The 18,565-nt window shown below is 42.2% G+C and overlaps 8 protein-coding genes across 8 annotated transcripts; 2 read left to right on the top strand and 6 right to left on the bottom strand.

Moving 5' to 3' along the window:
* The first annotated feature begins 1,027 nt into the window (after positions 1-1,027).
* BDB00DRAFT_816451 (uncharacterized protein) lies at positions 1,028-2,541 on the top strand. The gene is made up of 4 exons (XM_053122994.1): positions 1,028-1,238; positions 1,367-1,906; positions 2,016-2,065; positions 2,152-2,541. The coding sequence occupies exons 1-4, from the start codon at positions 1,075-1,077 to the stop codon at positions 2,379-2,381; spliced, it is 984 nt and encodes a 327-aa protein (XP_052981224.1). The 5' UTR covers positions 1,028-1,074; the 3' UTR covers positions 2,382-2,541.
* A 561-nt stretch (positions 2,542-3,102) lies between these two features.
* BDB00DRAFT_870948 (uncharacterized protein) lies at positions 3,103-3,793 on the bottom strand (the record flags this gene model as incomplete). The annotated part of the gene is made up of 2 exons (XM_053126772.1): positions 3,103-3,439; positions 3,585-3,793. The coding sequence occupies 2 exons, from the start codon at positions 3,791-3,793 to the stop codon at positions 3,103-3,105; spliced, it is 546 nt and encodes a 181-aa protein (XP_052981223.1).
* Positions 3,794-5,950: 2,157 nt separating this feature from the next.
* Positions 5,951-7,867, top strand: BDB00DRAFT_870947 (kinase-like domain-containing protein; the record flags this gene model as incomplete). The annotated part of the gene is made up of 9 exons (XM_053126771.1): positions 5,951-6,050; positions 6,122-6,332; positions 6,474-6,604; positions 6,723-6,792; positions 6,882-6,946; positions 7,031-7,088; positions 7,178-7,195; positions 7,275-7,387; positions 7,482-7,867. The coding sequence occupies 9 exons, from the start codon at positions 5,951-5,953 to the stop codon at positions 7,865-7,867; spliced, it is 1,152 nt and encodes a 383-aa protein (XP_052981222.1).
* Positions 7,868-7,987: 120 nt separating this feature from the next.
* BDB00DRAFT_882639 (3-demethylubiquinone-9 3-methyltransferase protein) lies at positions 7,988-9,015 on the bottom strand (the record flags this gene model as incomplete). Its single annotated transcript, XM_053128165.1, has 3 exons — positions 7,988-8,439; positions 8,535-8,673; positions 8,761-9,015. The coding sequence occupies 3 exons, from the start codon at positions 9,013-9,015 to the stop codon at positions 7,988-7,990; spliced, it is 846 nt and encodes a 281-aa protein (XP_052981221.1).
* A 1,921-nt stretch (positions 9,016-10,936) lies between these two features.
* Positions 10,937-12,201, bottom strand: BDB00DRAFT_280341 (RFX DNA-binding domain-containing protein). Its single transcript, XM_053116771.1, has 5 exons — positions 11,946-12,201; positions 11,512-11,832; positions 11,255-11,426; positions 11,044-11,190; positions 10,937-10,969 (listed from the first exon to the last, which is right to left on the bottom strand). The coding sequence occupies exons 1-4, from the start codon at positions 12,014-12,016 to the stop codon at positions 11,167-11,169; spliced, it is 588 nt and encodes a 195-aa protein (XP_052981220.1). The 5' UTR covers positions 12,017-12,201; the 3' UTR covers positions 10,937-10,969; positions 11,044-11,166.
* A 144-nt stretch (positions 12,202-12,345) lies between these two features.
* On the bottom strand, positions 12,346-14,514 carry BDB00DRAFT_870944 (origin recognition complex subunit 5 C-terminus-domain-containing protein; the record flags this gene model as incomplete). The annotated part of the gene is made up of 8 exons (XM_053126770.1): positions 12,346-12,504; positions 12,591-12,701; positions 12,805-12,974; positions 13,041-13,232; positions 13,349-13,751; positions 13,848-13,922; positions 14,005-14,328; positions 14,422-14,514. The coding sequence occupies 8 exons, from the start codon at positions 14,512-14,514 to the stop codon at positions 12,346-12,348; spliced, it is 1,527 nt and encodes a 508-aa protein (XP_052981219.1).
* On the bottom strand, positions 14,308-16,518 carry BDB00DRAFT_816429 (Golgin subfamily A member 7/ERF4 family-domain-containing protein). Its single transcript, XM_053122993.1, has 5 exons — positions 15,901-16,518; positions 15,292-15,626; positions 15,051-15,203; positions 14,871-14,972; positions 14,308-14,778 (listed from the first exon to the last, which is right to left on the bottom strand). The coding sequence occupies exons 1-5, from the start codon at positions 16,484-16,486 to the stop codon at positions 14,755-14,757; spliced, it is 1,200 nt and encodes a 399-aa protein (XP_052981218.1). The 5' UTR covers positions 16,487-16,518; the 3' UTR covers positions 14,308-14,754.
* A 247-nt stretch (positions 16,519-16,765) lies between these two features.
* On the bottom strand, positions 16,766-18,340 carry BDB00DRAFT_955083 (glycoside hydrolase superfamily; the record flags this gene model as incomplete). Its single annotated transcript, XM_053129645.1, has 4 exons — positions 16,766-17,178; positions 17,328-17,732; positions 17,858-18,163; positions 18,286-18,340. 4 exons carry the CDS (start codon positions 18,338-18,340, stop codon positions 16,766-16,768), a joined length of 1,179 nt encoding a protein of 392 aa, XP_052981217.1.
* Positions 18,341-18,565: the final 225 nt, after the last annotated feature.

The raw sequence follows: 18,565 nt of genomic DNA, 5'->3' as shown, positions 1-18,565 counted from the left end.
AATAACAGGAACAAAGAAGGTACGCACCGCGCTACATATACAGCTTCATTGCACGACGGCAAAGTAAAATTGTGTTTTGTAAGCTGATCGATTGATCCATTCCTTTTCGCTCTGCTGCAGTCATGGTTTCCTGTAGCTTAGCGATAGATAGCCCATAGCAACGAAGGCTTCCTTTCTTGTGGCAACTATTCTTCTTTGTCCCTCATCTAAGGGTAAAAGCGTCTCTTCTCGAGGTACATAGCAACCATAGTTTTGTCCGTGAGGATGCATTCGGTTACTACTGACCATAGAAGCACCCGCATTTTTGCTTGTACCAACACACATATGAACAAGTCTCTGCTTGGTGCTGTTATGCTCTTGTCGTCGGTTTTGAAACCTGTTTTCAACTTGAACCTCCCTTGAAAATCTGTAATATTCGAATGTTAGTATATGTGTACGTTGCCGCACAGATGCACACTAGCAAGTGTCTCATCGCAAATAACTTGATGCTCCCTCCGAATTAACAGCAGTGATTAAATACTACGCTGGGAAATGTATGTCATCAGCGAGTGTACCATAAGGTGCGGCACGATATATTCCACAACAGCTTTTTAGAAGTGTGTGCTGTTAATGCTATGATGCATATAGAATATAGCCCGGCTTCTAAAGTCATCTCCTTTAGCCCTCATAAACCCTTCATAATACTTTAACAATAAAACCCATCTTGTGATGAGTATGCTTAACAAAGCTCTCTCTGACCCGGGATGTTATTTTGGTCTGTTACCATCAGGTTAAAAAATGGCGATCGATGTAAAAACAGTCGTCAATGATGATGTAGTTGTGTATGTGCAAGCCTAGCTCTTGCTCGTATGAAGTCTTGCCGCTTGATGAGATAACCTTATTTGATACAACACAACAGCACCGGTAAATGTAGTGATCTGTATCATCACAATGGGCTAGTTCATGCCGCAGCGGAGAAAAGCACAACCAACATTCACTGTGAGCAACCCCAGTCCGAAGCCTCGGTTCCAAAATTATATAACCAAGTCTGGCCTGTACTTCTTTTTTTTACACTTCACTGTCAAATATAATAATATGCCTTCTCCGGATCAGCCTCGACTCTCGGCCATACGAGCATACCCTATTAAATCATGTCATTGCGTTGAGCTGAAAGAATGCGAAATCGATTCAATGGGTCTTCAAATCGATCGTCGTTTCATGTTCATTGAAGCAAAGTCTGGTCGCTTCATTACTCAACGGTATATTATCTTTCCGCTCACCCTTCCACTTCCTTTTTTGCGTTTTTGGGGGGTCTACAAAACGAGAGGGATAGACCGATTACATATTTTTAATAGCCACACGCATTTTTTGCTTATGAACCAACTAGCAAATACTCGTCGATGGCACTTATTCGCCCTTTGGTGGACACGACAGCAGACACGCTGACATTGACAGCTCCTGGACAGTCTGATTTGGTTCTTCCACTTCATCCATCCTTGGGCCGCCAGTTTACTGCAAAGCTATGGGAGGACACATTGACCGTGTTTGATATGGGCGATGAGGCATCACACTGGGTTGGCAAGTTTTTCAACGACCATCGGGATCATAATAAGCAAAACCCCGTCGGAGACGACGATGAGATCAATTTTGACGCACAGTTACCTGAGCTGCGCCTTGTCACATTGGATGATCCTGCCAAGGGAATCTACACTCGACCCACTCACCAGAAATTGCCTGGTTTGCATTCGCCTTTTTCGGATTGGTCGCCCGTCTCATTTGGTTTCGAAGCGAGTCTGGAAAGTGTCAATCATGGCTTGGAGGAAACCGGAATGAGCAACGGCAAGTCGATCTCTATGGATCGGTTCCGTAACAACCTTACAATTTCTAGTACGATCCCGTGGGAAGAAGACGAGTGGCTCGTGGCAAAGTAAATAATCCCGTACACATATTCCGGTTCAGGCGTAGAGCAAGATATATAACATGCAGGGTCAGTAGAAGAATAACTATTTGGATCTTATATATTTTTTGCTCTGTAGAATTGGTGAAGTAACGTTTTATATCATGCGTCCCACTGCTCGTTGCCCTGGTATGTTCATTTATATAGCCATTTCAAAGGGTGCGTTTATTACGCAAATGATATGAAAACGTGCTGAAGGCTATCGTTTTTCCTAGTACCTGGGATTGACCAGGATACCGGCGTCAAGGATGATTGGGGTTGTGTTACCGACTATCTCAAGAAAAAACGAAACATCCCGGACAAGCCAGGCAGAAATAATGGATGCTTCTGTGTAGATGCTGCACCACTTACTGCTGGCACTATCCGTGTTGGTGATCCAATTCAAGTACTCGAACGAATTCCCGCCGATTGTGTCGAACATCCTATCCCACCACCTACATATTAAAAACACAGAATATGTCTTATTAATGTAGCAAAGAAGGGTTTTGTACTTTAGTAATTTGCGGTTATTTCTGTTTTACATTACTGCATCACTCAATAATTGTATGATGATAATGTCATTACTGCTGTGAAAGGAACTTAATACATTTTCAGTTTACACGAAAGTTCATTTTTGAGTGTGAGCTTGAGTAACATTAAATGCTATAAAGCTACAATGAATATTCTTTTTTGTTTGCTACTCTAGTACATATAGCGGCTAAGTGAATATGATCAGTCGCTCACGCTATATCTTTCGCTATGCTTTAGATACTATCCTATACATGCTGGCGATTAACGGGAAACGACAACGGTAAATACTGGGTCATTTCACGTCCTTGTGTCTTCCTTCATCCACCAGTTCCAGCATCATTAATTCGTTTATCAACTTTATGAGCTATAAACTCTCTAGCTTCCGTTCTTTCTCTTTAAAAAAGACGGCCAGAACATGATCATGCACAAATATTTCGAGACATCATATATCAATAAACACACGCAGGTAATAGTTGTCTCCGGCTTGTCATTTGCTTTAATATCCTTCACAAAGGCGATCATGGCTTCCTCAGATAACTGTAGTGTGTTGATGAGTCAAAAAAATAATTTAAACACGCAATTTCTTCCACCAAGGTTATATGCATGCATCGACAAGATTCGACATGAAGAGTTCTAACAAGTCCCTCCAGGTTTATTTATCCAACAGTGAATAGAGGGTTCCATACGGTATCCTGTTGGTGATGCTGATGATGAAGGTGTGAATGTTGTATATGTGTTATTTCTGCCTCGATAGAGTCGAGATCAGGACGCTTCCGGTTCAATGCTTTGCTGATGGCTTCAAGCACAACTTGAGCAATTTTTCTGCAGGTCAAGATGATATGACTTCTTCCAACTTTGGGCAATTGCGAATAAGGACTCGAGCGTATCCCCACGACGCGCGATAGCATTGCACAACCGACAACGAAACGTGAGTGACCGAACAGACGTAAGCGCAGGCTAATCTTTGCCATTGAGAAACATGCGCGTAAAGAACTAGCACAAATGCAAAGTATTTCAAAATATGCTGATGCTCCTTAACAAATATAATGACTAATATTTTTATAAACGCGAAGCAGCTAAGATACCTGATTTTTGTCGGCTTCTTATGATGATAATGCAAAGTAGGTACACTACTGACGTATGCTTCGTCATTGCTTTAGATGAAATGGGGATGTTACGGTTTGTATTAAACGCCAGGAACTGCAGTTTGGGACACAAGGTGAAAGCCAGTTCAATAGCCGTCGTTGTGCTGTTGCGAGGGCAAAGACTGGCGTTTTGTCGATGCGCGATACTGCTGTGGCTGTTGGCGCTACCACCATGAATGGAGGTAGAATTGCAATAATACATTTTTTGGGGGTTTTGTCCTTCAGCAGATGCTAGCAAGGGTGTGCTTCTGCTCGAGAGATTTGACAAGCAAGACAAGCAAGTTGAAAAAATGCCTGGGGATGGGTGCTTAACGTTTGTCTTTGTGTAAAGTTGCACTGAGAGACAAATGGATCAAGTTGTCGACTATCTTGCTATCTTCTGAAAGTAGACCAGAAGATGAATCAGAGTATGGGTCACATGCGTACCAAATCCTCGGACTCGTTGTATGGGTCAGTCTTGAACGAAAATTCACGTAACTTGAAGCAAACAGCCATGATGAGGCGTAATCGCCAAGCTGTGTCCTCCATGCTACAAGAAAGCAATCTTGCGTGAATTGATGGCAAGCATTCGCAAGCTCTTAAAAAAGTGCCCGTAATCGGTAATTTTACAAGTTTCATAAATTTGAGACGTAGCGTAAGGAAAGGAGGGAAAAATGTATGAACTAGTAAGGTTCTTGTCGTCACTCGGCAATAGGTATACTCGAAGCACGCGCATCATTTTCAAGAGCGGGGGTTGCTTGCAGAAATGACCGATGGCTATTACCTTTACATGGGATCCGAAGCATCGATGCAGTCGGGTGTTGTTGAGATCATATTGACAGTAAGCGAGCTGTACCGTGGTTTTAAATGTTCGTGGTAAGAGCACGCAGACAGTCCGTTGGGTCGAGGTACGAAAATATATGACAAAGCGTGTCAAAAGTGAGATGTTAATAGACCAGACTCATCCGTCAAAAATTTTGTTCCCAGATGTTGCTGTTGTCGTTGCTGCTTTCACGCTAGACATTGACAACGGAATACGATTTTGCCGTTTATTGAGCCCAACGCGCGTCGAATAAAGTAAAGCAAGCGATTGTTGTTGTTTCGGTTGCTGATAACTAGATGAATTCTGTAGGACCAATGCTTGACATTGATGCAGATTGTATATTTGACTGCTGCTTTGCGTTTTTCAACTCGTCTACGACTGCTTGGTTGATGGTTTGCTCGCCTTTATCTGATTGATGACCACCTGTCATTAGTATCGTTGCTGATATCACCCCTTCTCCTTCTCAGTGCTCATAGGTCGATGTAAGACGACGACGCCTCTATTTGAAATAAAAGAAAGAAGAAGATTGAGCAATTTCGATAAAAACCTGCAGAAGTCCCTATTGTGCTAGAGCATAGGATTACATATTTTACTACAAGTAAGATACATGCGTACAAGATGATGCTTATAGTGACTCGAGGTTAATCTATAGCAGCCCTTTCAATTAATATTACACCATAATCATTAGTAATAATAATAGACCTATCAGCAATGCACTGCACACACGCATGCAGTGTTGTGTATATGTGATGCTGCATGGCTTTGTCTTATATGTATCAGTACTGCCCAATGCCACCACGCAACAGACAGCATACAAGGCAAGAAGCCCCACTTTTCTCCTTTGGCACTGCTGGTTACACAGACATGGATTGTCGCCGCATAAGGAGTGGACATGTGAGAAAGAACTTGGAGAAGTTCCATTGTCCTGCGACAATAATTCTGAATACAGTTGATGGTTGATCTTTTCTTTCCTTGATAATCGCTCTCTCCCTTCTCTTCCTCGCCCCTTCATTCCCCTTAACTCTTTTCCCTTTGTTACTTCGCCGAGTCAGAAAAATAGAAACGCATTCTTCAACCTGGATATAACAAGGAGTACATTAAACACACCAGCTGAAAACAATAATAATAAACATAACGATCATTAGCGCCGAAGTCACCCTGGAATACAGATTAAAAAAACAAACATGTATGATGCCAGCTACGTACGTAGCGTACAGAGAGCGATGCGGGGCACTAATGGCCAAGTGGGTTTTTCTTCTGCAGAATCCCAGTCTATCCAAGCCATAACCCGCAGTAAGTTTCATATACGATGCCAGTACTAATGCTTGCTGTCGTATCAATACAGTAAGTCACAGGATGCCAAACAACATCTTCTCGGAGCCAGTGCCGCTGTTGCCGTTGCTGCCGGACATCGTCGGACTTTGTGGGCGCTTGACATGCTTCTGAATGCTGCAACCGGATCAAAGGAGGAGCTATTCTACTTTCTGTCCTTCTCTCTTTCCTTCCTCTCACTTTTTCTTTTATTTACTCTTCGTACACGCACAGTTCGTATACGCAATGGGGTTACTAAAAGCATTTGATACGATTGTTCATGGCGGTATCCAACGTCCGGACTCTTACCACAAAAAAAAATGCTACCAATTTGGTGCTACTCTGGGTAATGTTTCTCTCCTCACTCTTGTACCTGCTTGAAACAATAAACTGACGCTATACATAAAAATTCCAAAGGCACCGGCTCATTCGGCTTTGTGAAACAGGCAACAAGGCTAACAGATAATAAAGAAGTGGCAATAAAAGTCATTCCGAAACGCAATGTCAAAGGTCATTTCGACATGGTCTATGCTGAAACCAAGGTACTCGAAGGGTTACACCACGAGAACGTCATTGACTTTTTGGATTTTTTTGAGTCTCGTGAAAAGTTTTATCTGGTATTTGAGCTGTAAGAAGGGTCCAATATCTCTTTTTCAAGTAGTGATGGTGGTGATGATGTATTCTATCACAATGCATACGTGGTATGTCGTATGGGATCCATTCACTCTACACTCACTCACTCACCTGAAACTGGTTGCTACGAATAAAGGGCGACAGGCGGCGAACTGTTTGAACGACTCTTTGACCGCGGCAAATTTACAGAAAAGGACGCCATCTCTGTCGTACGATCAATTCTGAGCGGGCTAGAGTATCTCCATGCCAACAATATAGTCCACCGAGGTATACTTGCTCAACAATCATAGCGTGATGGATCGCCGTTGGGGTGGTTACATGGCGTTAGTTACCTGGGGGAGGAATTGGGGATGTTTCTGATCTGGGTGCCGTTTAACTTTTACAGATATGAAACCTGAAAATTTGCTTTTCAAGAGCGATGAGCCAGATGCAGATTTGGCTATATGCGATTTTGGGTACAGTCTCCTTTCTATCCTTGCTACCGTGGATCATTCTTCTTCCAAAGCAACAAGTCTAAACAAGTTGGATGTTGCTCATCAAATAGTATCGCCAAATTAAGCAACGAAGAGACGACGCTCGAGACGGTCTGTGGCTCGCCTGGATATGTCGGTAGGTGTTCCATTTTGATTTAATGCATATCTTCCATGTAAGGGTGGAGTTTATCTGACCTGTGCAATTAATTTCTATTAATAGCACCTGAAGTGCTACGACGACAGCCTTATGGAGCACCCATTGACATATGGGCTGTAGGGTAAATATACAGCATCTCACCATCGCTCAGCTCATTTACTCAAACGTATATACTAATCTGGCTGCTTGGCCTTCTTGCTTATTATAAAGTGTTATTACCTACACTCTGTAAGTTTACTATCTAACAAGTTGAAGTTCGGGCGTTTTTAAGGATAGGGGATAGTTATTGACGGTTTCTTTATGATAGCCTTTCCGGTTACAGTCCCTTTGTAGCCGAAGATCAACTTGGATTAATCAACGAAATTATAAACGTACGATATGAGTTTCATGACAGATACTGGCGAAATATATCACAAGATGGTAACCACCCAAAAGCCTATAAGCGATTAAAAAGAGAGAAAGAGAGAGGGTATTAGTGCATAAATTAAACTCACCCGTATATTCTCTCTGCAAGCCAAAGATTTCATTCGACGAATTTTGATTCAGGATCCCAACAGCCGGCCATCGGCGACGGAAGCGCTTAACGACAGATGGATGACAGGCTCAACGGCGACAGAAGTGGATTTATTGCCAACAGTACGCGAGAACTTTTGCCCTCGACGTGCGTTTAGGAAAGCTGTAGGCGCTGTCAGAGCTGTAAACCGTCTGCGAACCAGCATCTCTTTAGCATCAACCGCATCCCCAGTGTCTTCATCTGCAGAAGCCAACAGCAACAGCAGCAACATCATCCGAACACCGACACCGGCAAACGACAAATCTTCTTTCCTAATAGCCGATGATCATCATCATTATAAACATCATATCAACGATCAACCAACACCACCGCAGGAGACAACATGATAGTTGAAGATAGTTTTTATCCTCTTTTTTTTCATTAATAGTTGTTTTCCTTTCATATTTACAAACGCATGCATGGAATTGTTCATTGTTGTTGTAATAATTGCATTTTCAATAATCTTATTAAATAGTAGCATCATCAGCATCACCTACAATTTTCCGTTTTGCTGTTAAAAAGTAGTTGACTTCTAAGGATTCTAATCCACCAGCACCAATCAGTCCTTTCTCTTGGGCCACACGCCACTGACGACATGCTGGATCCCAGAAAACACCACGTACATCTTGTACAGCCCAGTCCTGACCCATCGATTCAACCGCACTGATTAATTCTTTGCTCGTAATGTACTTTGTCCAATCATGCGTGCCCTGGTGTACCAATCGAAGCACATCCTCGGCCAGTGCGACAGTCAATAAATATGAAGCAAACGTGCGTGACATGGTCGATAAGAACAAGGTACCGCCTGGTCGAACTAAGTCGCCGCATGTTCGCAAGAATTGGAGTGGGTTGTTGACGTGTTCAATAATCTCCATGGCCAATACTACATCAAAGGACTCTTTGGATGCCAGCAGATCCTCTATTATCAAATTCGATGATAAGTTTCTACTTTAGTTCGAATTCTTTACTAGAGCATATAGAGTAAGAGAAAAATATTGTAGATTCCATTATTACCGGCTGTAGTGTGTCTGTAATAAAGTTGTCCAGGACCTCGCCATAATTGAGGGTCTTGTCGTTTATGAATTTGTGCCATTTTAATGTTGTCAGGCGACGCGTCGGCTCCGAGCACTCGTCCACCTAGCCGTGTTAGCGACTAAACAAACTATATGTTAAAAGTTGTCGTTCTTTGCCCTTGCCACGGAAAACAGATGAAGGTATTCAAAGCGGCATATCGTATTACCTCAGAAAGAAGACCACCACCACAACCAATGTCCAGCATTTTCATATTTTGAAATGGTTTAGGCTCAATAGCAGAAAATCCCAGTTGTTCGCGAACATAACGTACACGAGCAGGATTCATTAATTGAAGCATGCCGAATTCACCGTCAGGATCCCACCATTCTGCAGATTTTTCACTAAATTTCCTGACTTCGCTTGCGTCAATGGTTGAGAACCGTCGTCGGCTCACGTATTGATATATCCGGTTTCTCCACATGTTTTTTTGGTTTTGTTATTATTGCCCGAAAGGTGTGTAATAGGTCAAAGTTATGAACCCCCGCTTCCAGAACAATAATCTCACTGGTCGACAAGTCACGTAGTGCACACGGCCATGATGCATATCCAACACGATTGCATAACAATACTAGTTTAGCTTTTGCCAAGATTAGCTATGAGACAGTTACACGTATATCGTAAAAGCGCGTAAATCTGTACCTAAAAAAAGAAACAGTTAACTTCTCTCCTCAGGGACGACTTCGTTTACTTTATGGATTTAACCACTGTCACATGTTAATATACCAAGAAACAACATTTCAGGTAGTATCCATGACTTTTATTATTCAGTTGAGCTGTGATTAGCCCTAATACTCATTTACAAATTGAAGCTGCTAGAAAGAACTCGGTCAGCACTGAATATTTGCTAAATAGCATCCATGGATTTTGGATTTTGATTGCTGTTTCTGTGTAACAGTCCGAGAACAGCGGCAGATCCATGTCAAAAATCTTAGTATTGACGTAATTGGAAAAGTGTATTCAGCTCTGCCAGCTGTTATTATATTTTCAGACGCGAAGTTTAGTAGTGAAGAGGGATGTTTTCGAGCGAAAGGTTTTTTTGTCAATAGACGTATTGATCAGTGAACAGGAAGTTGGAGCAACTTTAGTGGTAACTACTACTATAATGATGATCATCATTGTTATCACTAGAATTATGTACAATTAAGTATTTCTTATAAATTCTGTTGTTGTGGTTATTGCAGAAATATCGTATGTGGAGGAATGCAGATGTTAGTACGTGAGTCATATTAGGAGTTCGTGTTCATGTCAAGATAAACCGGACGCATTTTGAGCCGTTGGAGTTGTAGTTGCCGTGGACATATAGTCTGGAGATGGACCACTATCGTCGTTACATTGGATTTTGCTGTTATCATCGATGGTGGAAGAGTGTGGCAGTGAGGGTCGTTGTGGGTGGCATGAGTAGTCGTTATTGGTATATTCACCGCCTTCGCCAACGAATAGCGATTCTGCGTTTCGTTTTGCTGTTTCTTGCTCTACCAAATACAGAATGTAATCGTTTGTAAAGACCCATAACTTCTCAAAGCATTCTACATGATAATATAGCTAACTTGTCAGCAAACTGGCAATGTATTGTAGTTTTGTTTTGTTTTTTGCTTCTCACCAACAATGACAGAATCTGCACGTTTACTGTAGCTATGTAGCTCCATCTCCCGCCTTGCAAAGGAGGTGTAGGTCGACCATATTAATGCTAACTTCTTAATATGCTCGTAGCTTTGTCCGCGCGCCAGGTGCAAGCTCATTACCGAGTTCATCCAGTCGATCCAGCGCCGAACACCACGCCACCGTGTTACATCATTGTCGCTGTGCTCTGCTGGCTGAGTTAGTAGTCGAGTAATGTGGTTAACTATAATACAACAATGAAGGTTTGTTACTTAGAACGATTATTGAACAGTTATCAGCCCATCATAAAAATAAACAAGAGATAGCCATTTACATTGCTGACCAATGGCTACTGCACCGTTGTTTCCAGTAATCCATTCTGCTCGATCAAAAACCTGAGAAAAGTTTATCCGTTTCCACAAGTCCAGCATATAGCCCGAGTTTTCTCGTAATATCTGATTTGATGCTTGTGCCAGGATATTGAGATGCATGATTCGTTCCAACTTTGTGCCAAATATTTTTGTTACTGCGATATAGAAAAAGTGGGAGTCAGTGAGAATAACAAGTATAAGCGACGAAGAGCCAGTATTATAAAGTAGTTGGCAGAACTACAATAATTTACCAGCCAGTTTGTTTTCGACGAGCTCAAGAGGGTAGTTTTGCAGAGCTTCAGGAATGATACTGATCAAGCTAGAGCACAATTCTGATAGACGTCGTGGAACAACCGATATATTCACTTCTGCATCGATCGTAGGATAATATAGAGAAATCAATACCTAGCAGTAGTATTTGAAACGAGTGAGTGTAAGTTATCGGTAGAAGATATATAAATGAAATTGATTGTCATTACATCGTAAAAGACACAATCCCAGCTGCATATTGTCTCGATGAGGTCAGAGCCGTTAGATCGTAAAAATTCAACGATATCGTGAGGCACCGTGGTGTCGTAGAATGTTATTATGGGGTTTCTGATCTAGTAAACGTGCCGTGATATATACTAATGAATTATTATAGTTTACCATGGATGTCAACATGACGGTGGGGTAAGAGAAGAACATTACATTTTTGTGTGTATCGATTAGATGAAGGATCTGGTTACAATGCTGGCGATATCTCTGGACTAACTCTTCTGCTTGCGGATTGAGCTGCAGTGATGGTGACATTGTTAAAGGAGGAATCAAGTCAATAATGCTGGTGTCGTGTTGTTGTTGCGTTGATGGTTCTGTGATTTGTCTTTTTGTTTCATTTAAACAGCAAAGAAAAGGCGTTGTTTGCGTCAGTAGCTGTCATCATCTTTAGTATCAACTTGATAACTTACTCGTGATCGGTATCAATGATCATCTGATCATCATGACTCTCCGTTGACGCCGGTGCTGTTTGGGCAGGCGCGTCGATCTCTTTAATGCCACAGTAATAGTACTTTGATTGTCCTCGGTTGCCCAGCCGACGCGTCTTGATATTTGTAAAGACAGATCGTACAAGCTTGCCAAACGTTGCAGAGTTCACTGGAGGTTGAGCAGCTGTCCGCTGTTGACTATACTGCTGCTGATAGCGCTCATATATACTAGCTCGAGGAACTCCAGGAATAGCGGAACTGCCAACGGAAGTCCAACCACACTCTCGGTAGTTATCTTTTAGCCTAATGACACGAAAAAAAGGCAACGCCGTTTTGTTCTCAATTAACTAATAGTGGGGTGAGGGTGTACTTCCTCGGAATGGCATTGTTTGCCTAGTGTGATTGCTTTGTCGTACCATTGTATCGTCGCTTCATGTTCATTTGCTGCTATTGATCTCGATTGCTGCTGTTGATTGGCTGGTGACATGATTCAACAAGCAGAGGTTGTATGTATAAGAAGCCAGATCACTAGAAGCGTTTGAGCCGCTCGATTGAATGAAGAAAAAGAAGTGCACGTAATTTGACAAGACACGTGCAGACGTTAGGAGCTTTGTAATTGCGTTCTTTTGCTCGAGAGAACAACGAAGGGGAGAAAAAAGAATGATAGGTTTGGAAGCACAGGCACGAAATGCATCGTCTGAAATTAAGCTCCTTCTGAGTGAACCTGTAGTTGTTAAGAGCATGGAATTATATTCAAATATTTACAACGTGATGGTGATGATGAATTTAAAGATGATTAAAAATATGACCTATCAACTAATTAAAGTCATACAGATACTTGTCGATTTCAAAGCGCACACTGTTTGCGACAGCTCGGATGAACTCGAAACTGACATTACACTTGAACTTGGCTCCATCCAAACGGTCCATGTTGTTTGCCCGTACCAGTAGCCGCAGGGTCGTTAGACTTGTGATCTGTTTATTATTTCGTTCATGTAAGCTGTGTGTATGTGCAAGTCGCTTTTTATGTATATCCAATGCAGACAAAATAAAATGCGTACCTGAGTCTGGACATCGATGGAATCCTCCAAAGTATCGTCAATGATACTATAAAAGATGGCAAGCATACGTTCAACAGGGAATGCTTTAGGGCCGAGAAGTTGCGGTCGCATCTAAGTATTATGATTAGACATAATCCGTCATCACTGTCAGATCAAAGCTTCATAACCCTCTTTGACCCTTTATCCGCCGGTTTTAACAACAAAGCAAACTTACTTTTCCGCCACCCTGATCAGCCTTTCCTTTACGAGTGCCGCCACCTTTCTTTCGTGCCCGTGTTTCTCCCATTTTAGAGAAGTATCGAACATCATATCGTGCAGGATTATATGACGCTAGATACGATGACAAGAGTAGAAATTTTGTATAATACGGTAAATCGAACTCGCCTAAGATGCAATATTCAATGTGAGTATTTTATATACATCTTGTATCTACAGTCTCTTCGAATTTACCTTTCTCACGAGCCAAGGGTCTTTTCAGGAACGCCATATTCACATCTCCACCCGCGTCCTCCATATTTTCTATTCGCCGCGTTTCTCGACTCCACTCGGTACTCGATATTTCACGTAGGTACAATTTGTCTGTTGCTTGTGCAAAATAGGGTTGTGCATGTTTTAAAAGTCTTGCTTTTTCATGCATCTGAACTGTATTGACAACACCATCATTAGCCAAAAGATGGGTTTTTTTTTTTCATTTGACACGCATATCTATACACTATCCATCCACTCCCCTGATTCGTCTATCCTGCTTAACTACTTACCCTGGCGTTTCCGGATTGGTTTGATATATAACGGAAACAAGAGCGCGGCAATATACTTGAGTTCATTGATATCTTTGCAGTTATGATTGAAAATGGTATAGATAACTTCGCAGAACCCCGTGAAAAACTCGTCGTCCAGCTCCACAAATTCTGGTTCCGGATCGTTATTGCTTTCGTCTCCGTTATCCTCATTATCTTCCTCTTCCTCTTCATCTCCGTTTCTGTCTCGTCGAAGCTCGATACGGCGATCCGTAGTTTCGAATAACAGCTGTAATATCTGAAGCGTATCCTCCTTTGAATATTCGGAGAATCGTATGTATAATGGCTCGTACGCTCCTCCCTTGACTTTGAACTTTTCGAACACAATTGTGCTAAGCAAGATCACACAAATGTTTCGTCCGGTCTTATGTAATTTCACAGATAGAAAATTGAGATTTGCTATTTTGATTCACGTATTGTTCCTTCTCCCTGAAAAAAAAACAAGCCTCTTTAGACTTACCAGCTCGGATAAACGCAATAAAACGGGTAAAAGAGTAGGGCCCATATCACGAAGTCTTTCTGCACGGTCAAGTACCTATGTGGTTGATACAGTATCTAAATATATCAGAGCACATGCACAACGTATTATCATCCGAAAAGACTGGCAAAGTCCATACCAAATAATGCGTTTCTTCCTTTCCAAATTGGACCACCGTATTGTTATCGTCAACAGCGACACCCTCTTCAACAGCCTTGACAAATTGATGGACGTTTTGAATACGACATATGCCCGTAAAACGGTTTTCAACCGACGGTGTCCAGTGACACCACTGATTCAAAGCGTGTTCAAAGATCATATGGGGTGTGTGACACTCAACACAATTAATATACGCCCACTGCGATCGTTTGAGTGATTTCTCGAAAATGGCGCGAACAACACTAGTTTTGCCTGACGATGGATGTCCGTAAATAAAAATGCTCGGTATAACGCGATCGTGAGGCTAATTGTGTTTATTTGAGAATCCCAGAGAAAAAATTAAATAAATTATCAGTGACATGATCAGCAACCTTGAATCACGCTGCTAGATTCTAACCTTTCCCATGAGCCCCATTAAACTCGCTATTTGTTTTGATCTTCCTGGGAATTGATTTTGTAATTCCTGCTGGACTGACGGCTTCTCTGTCATTCTTCGAGACGCGGATAGAATAGAGGTTGGTGGATAAGGGGAAAGGCGAGAAAGGCGAGAAGAAAAAAGAGATCCGCAGGAACAGGTCAAGCTCAGCTTTTTCCTTATTGTATTGAAGCCATTCTTTTTTTTATATTGCAGAATTGTATCTTCCACTAAGAACAGTAAAGGATGCCGGTGAAGCAAAGCGATTTAAGCGTGCATTATAGATAGGATGTGAAGAAAGGGTGAGGGAGAGGATCAATCATACACTTTGAGTTCGAGCTATGGTATAAAGGGCAAATACGAAAAATAGAGCGTTAACGAAATAAGCTTTTCATCATGCCATTGATTGCTCGAAATTTATTTCTGCTTACGAAAAGGCAGGCACATCGGATGGGATTGGAGATGGATACGTCGTGTTGATGGTACAAAGACTCGTTTTCAGATTGTATAAAGGCAAGCAAACGTCGAATACACTATTGTTTTAGGCGCAGATTAGCATGTACTATTAGGAGCCAATGTATTGTATTCATGTAATAAGGACAACAACTGACCCGTTGATAGTGAGTGGAGAAAAAGATGGGCCAGGTATAAATGGTCAGGCACTCCATAACATTGTCAAACACAGCATTCCATGATACGCGCTCTGCTTCTTCCAAAAGCCGGTTTATACCATCTATGGTATGTTGGAACTGTTCGGACGATATCTGCAGACAGTTTATATTGTAAGTATTACAACATTTTTAAATCCTCTTCACACCGCAATAATGCAATTAACGGTCAAGACAATCATACCCGACCAGCCAAAAGTGGAGGATAATCGGTAGCAAAGCGAGTGATACCATCTCCTCGAGAATAATCGCGGTCTACTCGAATTGCTTTATCGGGAACTCGTCTAGAAATATCAATAACTTGGTGGTCTACGGAATCATGTCGTTCGGGGGACGACGTTGGCGGCATCGAGGAACGTGTTGCCATGGCATTATGATTGTTGCATTCGGTGTTATTAGAAATGTTTGCCTTCGAGCCAGCAGTGGTAACAGTGCAAGGTGTACTTTTAGTTGTAGTTGTTGAGAGGGTATTGTTATTGTTTGTTGTTGTACAATTATTGTTTTTGGTTAAGGATATTGCTGGGAATGTTCAATGACCACAACGAATGGCGGGAAAGAAAATGAGAGTAGGTCAAAATTGAAGAAGTAAAAAGCGTACAATGATATGTATATGACGGCGAGCAGTAGATAGGGAAGACGCGAGAGAGAGAAAAGAAGGGAGAGGGAGGAAGAGGAAGAGAGAGAAAAGAAAGTTAGTGAGAAAAAAAAGTTCCGTTTACCATGTGCTTCTCTCGCTCTAATCATAAAAGTCATGGGTGCAGTGTGCGTGCAGTGAAAATATGTGGATCCTTACTTTCTATGTACTGGAGTTGTTGCCGTTGTTGACGATCACAGTCCGGTATGTTGTTAATGTTGCTCTTGGCTACTGCTGTCGTTGGTGTTGATGTTACTGCGGTTACTGCTCCCAAACTGTTACTGTCGTAGGAGGATAGCGAATAAAGATCCGGCAAAAGAGGAGTGGTGTCCAAGGAAAATGCCTTACGATGCTGGCGAAGAAAGGTGGTGCCGCTGCAGTTTGTAATAAGGGCGGAAGAATGGCTACCAATTGCTGCCGAGTGCCTCCTCCTCCTCTTCTTGCCTGAAAATAGGGGTGCCGTTCTTCCTGTTGTTGTTGTTGCTGATGCCGCTATGCCTGCAGAAATAGTAGTAGCTGCTGCTTTTGTCGATGAATGAATGCATGCGTCGATAGCGTGGCTATTGTGCTCCTGCTGATCACCGATGCCTTTTCTCGACTTGAGGACGCCGCTGTTCATCGGTACTCGTTTTAGGTTAAAGTATGTTGTATGATGCTTACAACTGTAAAAAAGTGTGAAAGAGTAAAAAAAAGAGAGGGGTTCTCTTTTTTCCACACACAACAATTTTTTTCCTTCTCTATTCATGACCACATAACCGGGTTCTCGTGCTACCCCACTTGTGGCCGAAATGAGCCCCCCTTTCTCGTTTAACACTCCCCAAGTGCTTGAAGTTTTTGGAATAGAGAACACAGAAAAAGTCTCATTTATCAGATTTGAATATAAGGGCACGGGCATATAATAATGCATAGTTTGTTAACAACATTACAGTTATACAGCACAGGAACCTAAATTTTGTGTTTTTAAATCAGCCTGCTGTCCATCATTTCCCCTTTCCCGAGCAAAAGCATTAAACCATATAATGTTCTAACCTGAACGGATCTTTGCTACTTCATTGAGCAACTCGTTGCTCGAGGTATCTTCATCGACAGACCATACCATGGCTCCACCTAAACCCTGGCATAATGCATAGTCAATCTTGATCCCGATCGACTGTGGATCGTCATACGAGATAAATGTCTTGTCCGTAGGATTGAATAACCACGGGGTCTGGGTGACTTTGTCCCACTTGCGAATCCAAGGAGGTGCTGCCGAAGTTGGAGTAGTCAAGACACCTTGCGATCGTAGATTACCGTAACGCCAGACGCCAGATAGACTGCCAGGATCTTTGCTACAGTACGGATCTTGCCAAAATGCATCATACGAGTCACCATGAGGAGGCTTACTAGCAACCTGCCCTTGGTATTGGGAATCCGATTGGGACATATCGACAGTAGATGCTGATATCCGGATAGTTGTGTTCAATTCATTAGCATTGTGGAATGAAAAGGTAGTTAAGAGCTGATCCTTCCCATTTATAGAATATATATGTAGCGACTAGGGAGATAGAGGAAAGGATCTTCATCACCACATTATCACTGCTACTTACTTGCTGATCGACCATAGAAGGCAATGCCGGGGACAAGCTTGTTTTTAGGCGCGCCTGCCTGTAGCCACCCTTGGATACCAGAGACATAACTATCGGCATCACCATAACCAGGCTCGAAATTGAATGGGGCGTTGGGACCAGTTGTAGTGTTCCAAGCACCATTGATATCGTATGTCATAATGTTGATACGGTCGACGATATTTGCAAATCCGGAAACATCTGTCATGTACCCAGATGGCGTGACAAACGGACGCACATGTGCTGCAAACGAAAGTTCCTTTCGAGGACCAGTCAATCCGTCTAAAGCTGTACGGAGCTCTTTGAGTAGCACGAGATAATTATTAGCGTCATTTGCCACATCGAATGCATTACACCCTGCTCCTTGGCGGCCCGGATATTCCCAGTCTGTTTTCGGTGATATGAGGTTGTAAATGTTATAATTTATTAGTATAGTACTCCTTCATATTCGCTCGGCTATTATATAATGTTATGTATATAGTCTGGTTGTGGACAAAAGAAAGGAAACTTACCAATATCAACACCATCTGTGCCATACTTCTTGATTTGATCAATGTTCCACTGAATAAAGTTTTTTCTTTGTCCAGGGTCCGCGGCCATGGTACTGAATGTCAAGCAACCCGACCAACCGCCAACGGATATCAACACCTTGGCATTACTGGCATGGGCGGCCTTGACCAGAGCGGGCAGCTGGGTGTCAACTTGGGATGGATCTGTCCATTCAGGCGTGTCCCCTTTTATGAGAATGGAAAACGCATAATGGATGTGTGTATATACCGAAAAGTCGATGTTGGAGGCGGGCCAGCGAGCATATAACCCTATTGTTTATCCAATACCACCCAATTGCCCTTTGTAAGAGAAACTATCGCATATAATTTACACATATTTATCGTACATCTACTATATAAACATATGTATATGGCAATTCATCATAGCTTACAATTTGGAAAGTAGCCAACGATTACTTTGTCTGCAAGTGCGCATACGGCTAGCATGCTGAGACTGACAACGAAAGTGAGTTGCGACCGGAGGAAGACCATTTGCTATGTTCGTAGAACGTCTAATATATTTGGATCGTAGTGAATTAATGTGGTAGTACTTGATTACAAGTGCTAGTTTGTTAATAGCAATCCACACCATCAGAAGTTGTTGTTTTTATATCTTTTCGAAATACTTTTCCTTTGTTTTGCTATCATGCGCACTCCATTGTCGTCTAACAC

Source organism: Zychaea mexicana (assembly GCF_025766255.1).
Source record: "Zychaea mexicana strain RSA 1403 chromosome Unknown BDB00scaffold_24, whole genome shotgun sequence".
NCBI classification, from domain to species: domain Eukaryota; kingdom Fungi; phylum Mucoromycota; class Mucoromycetes; order Mucorales; family Lichtheimiaceae; genus Zychaea; species Zychaea mexicana.
The sequence above is the reverse complement of the archived record's forward strand: the minus strand, read 5'-3'. Positions and strand labels throughout refer to the sequence as shown.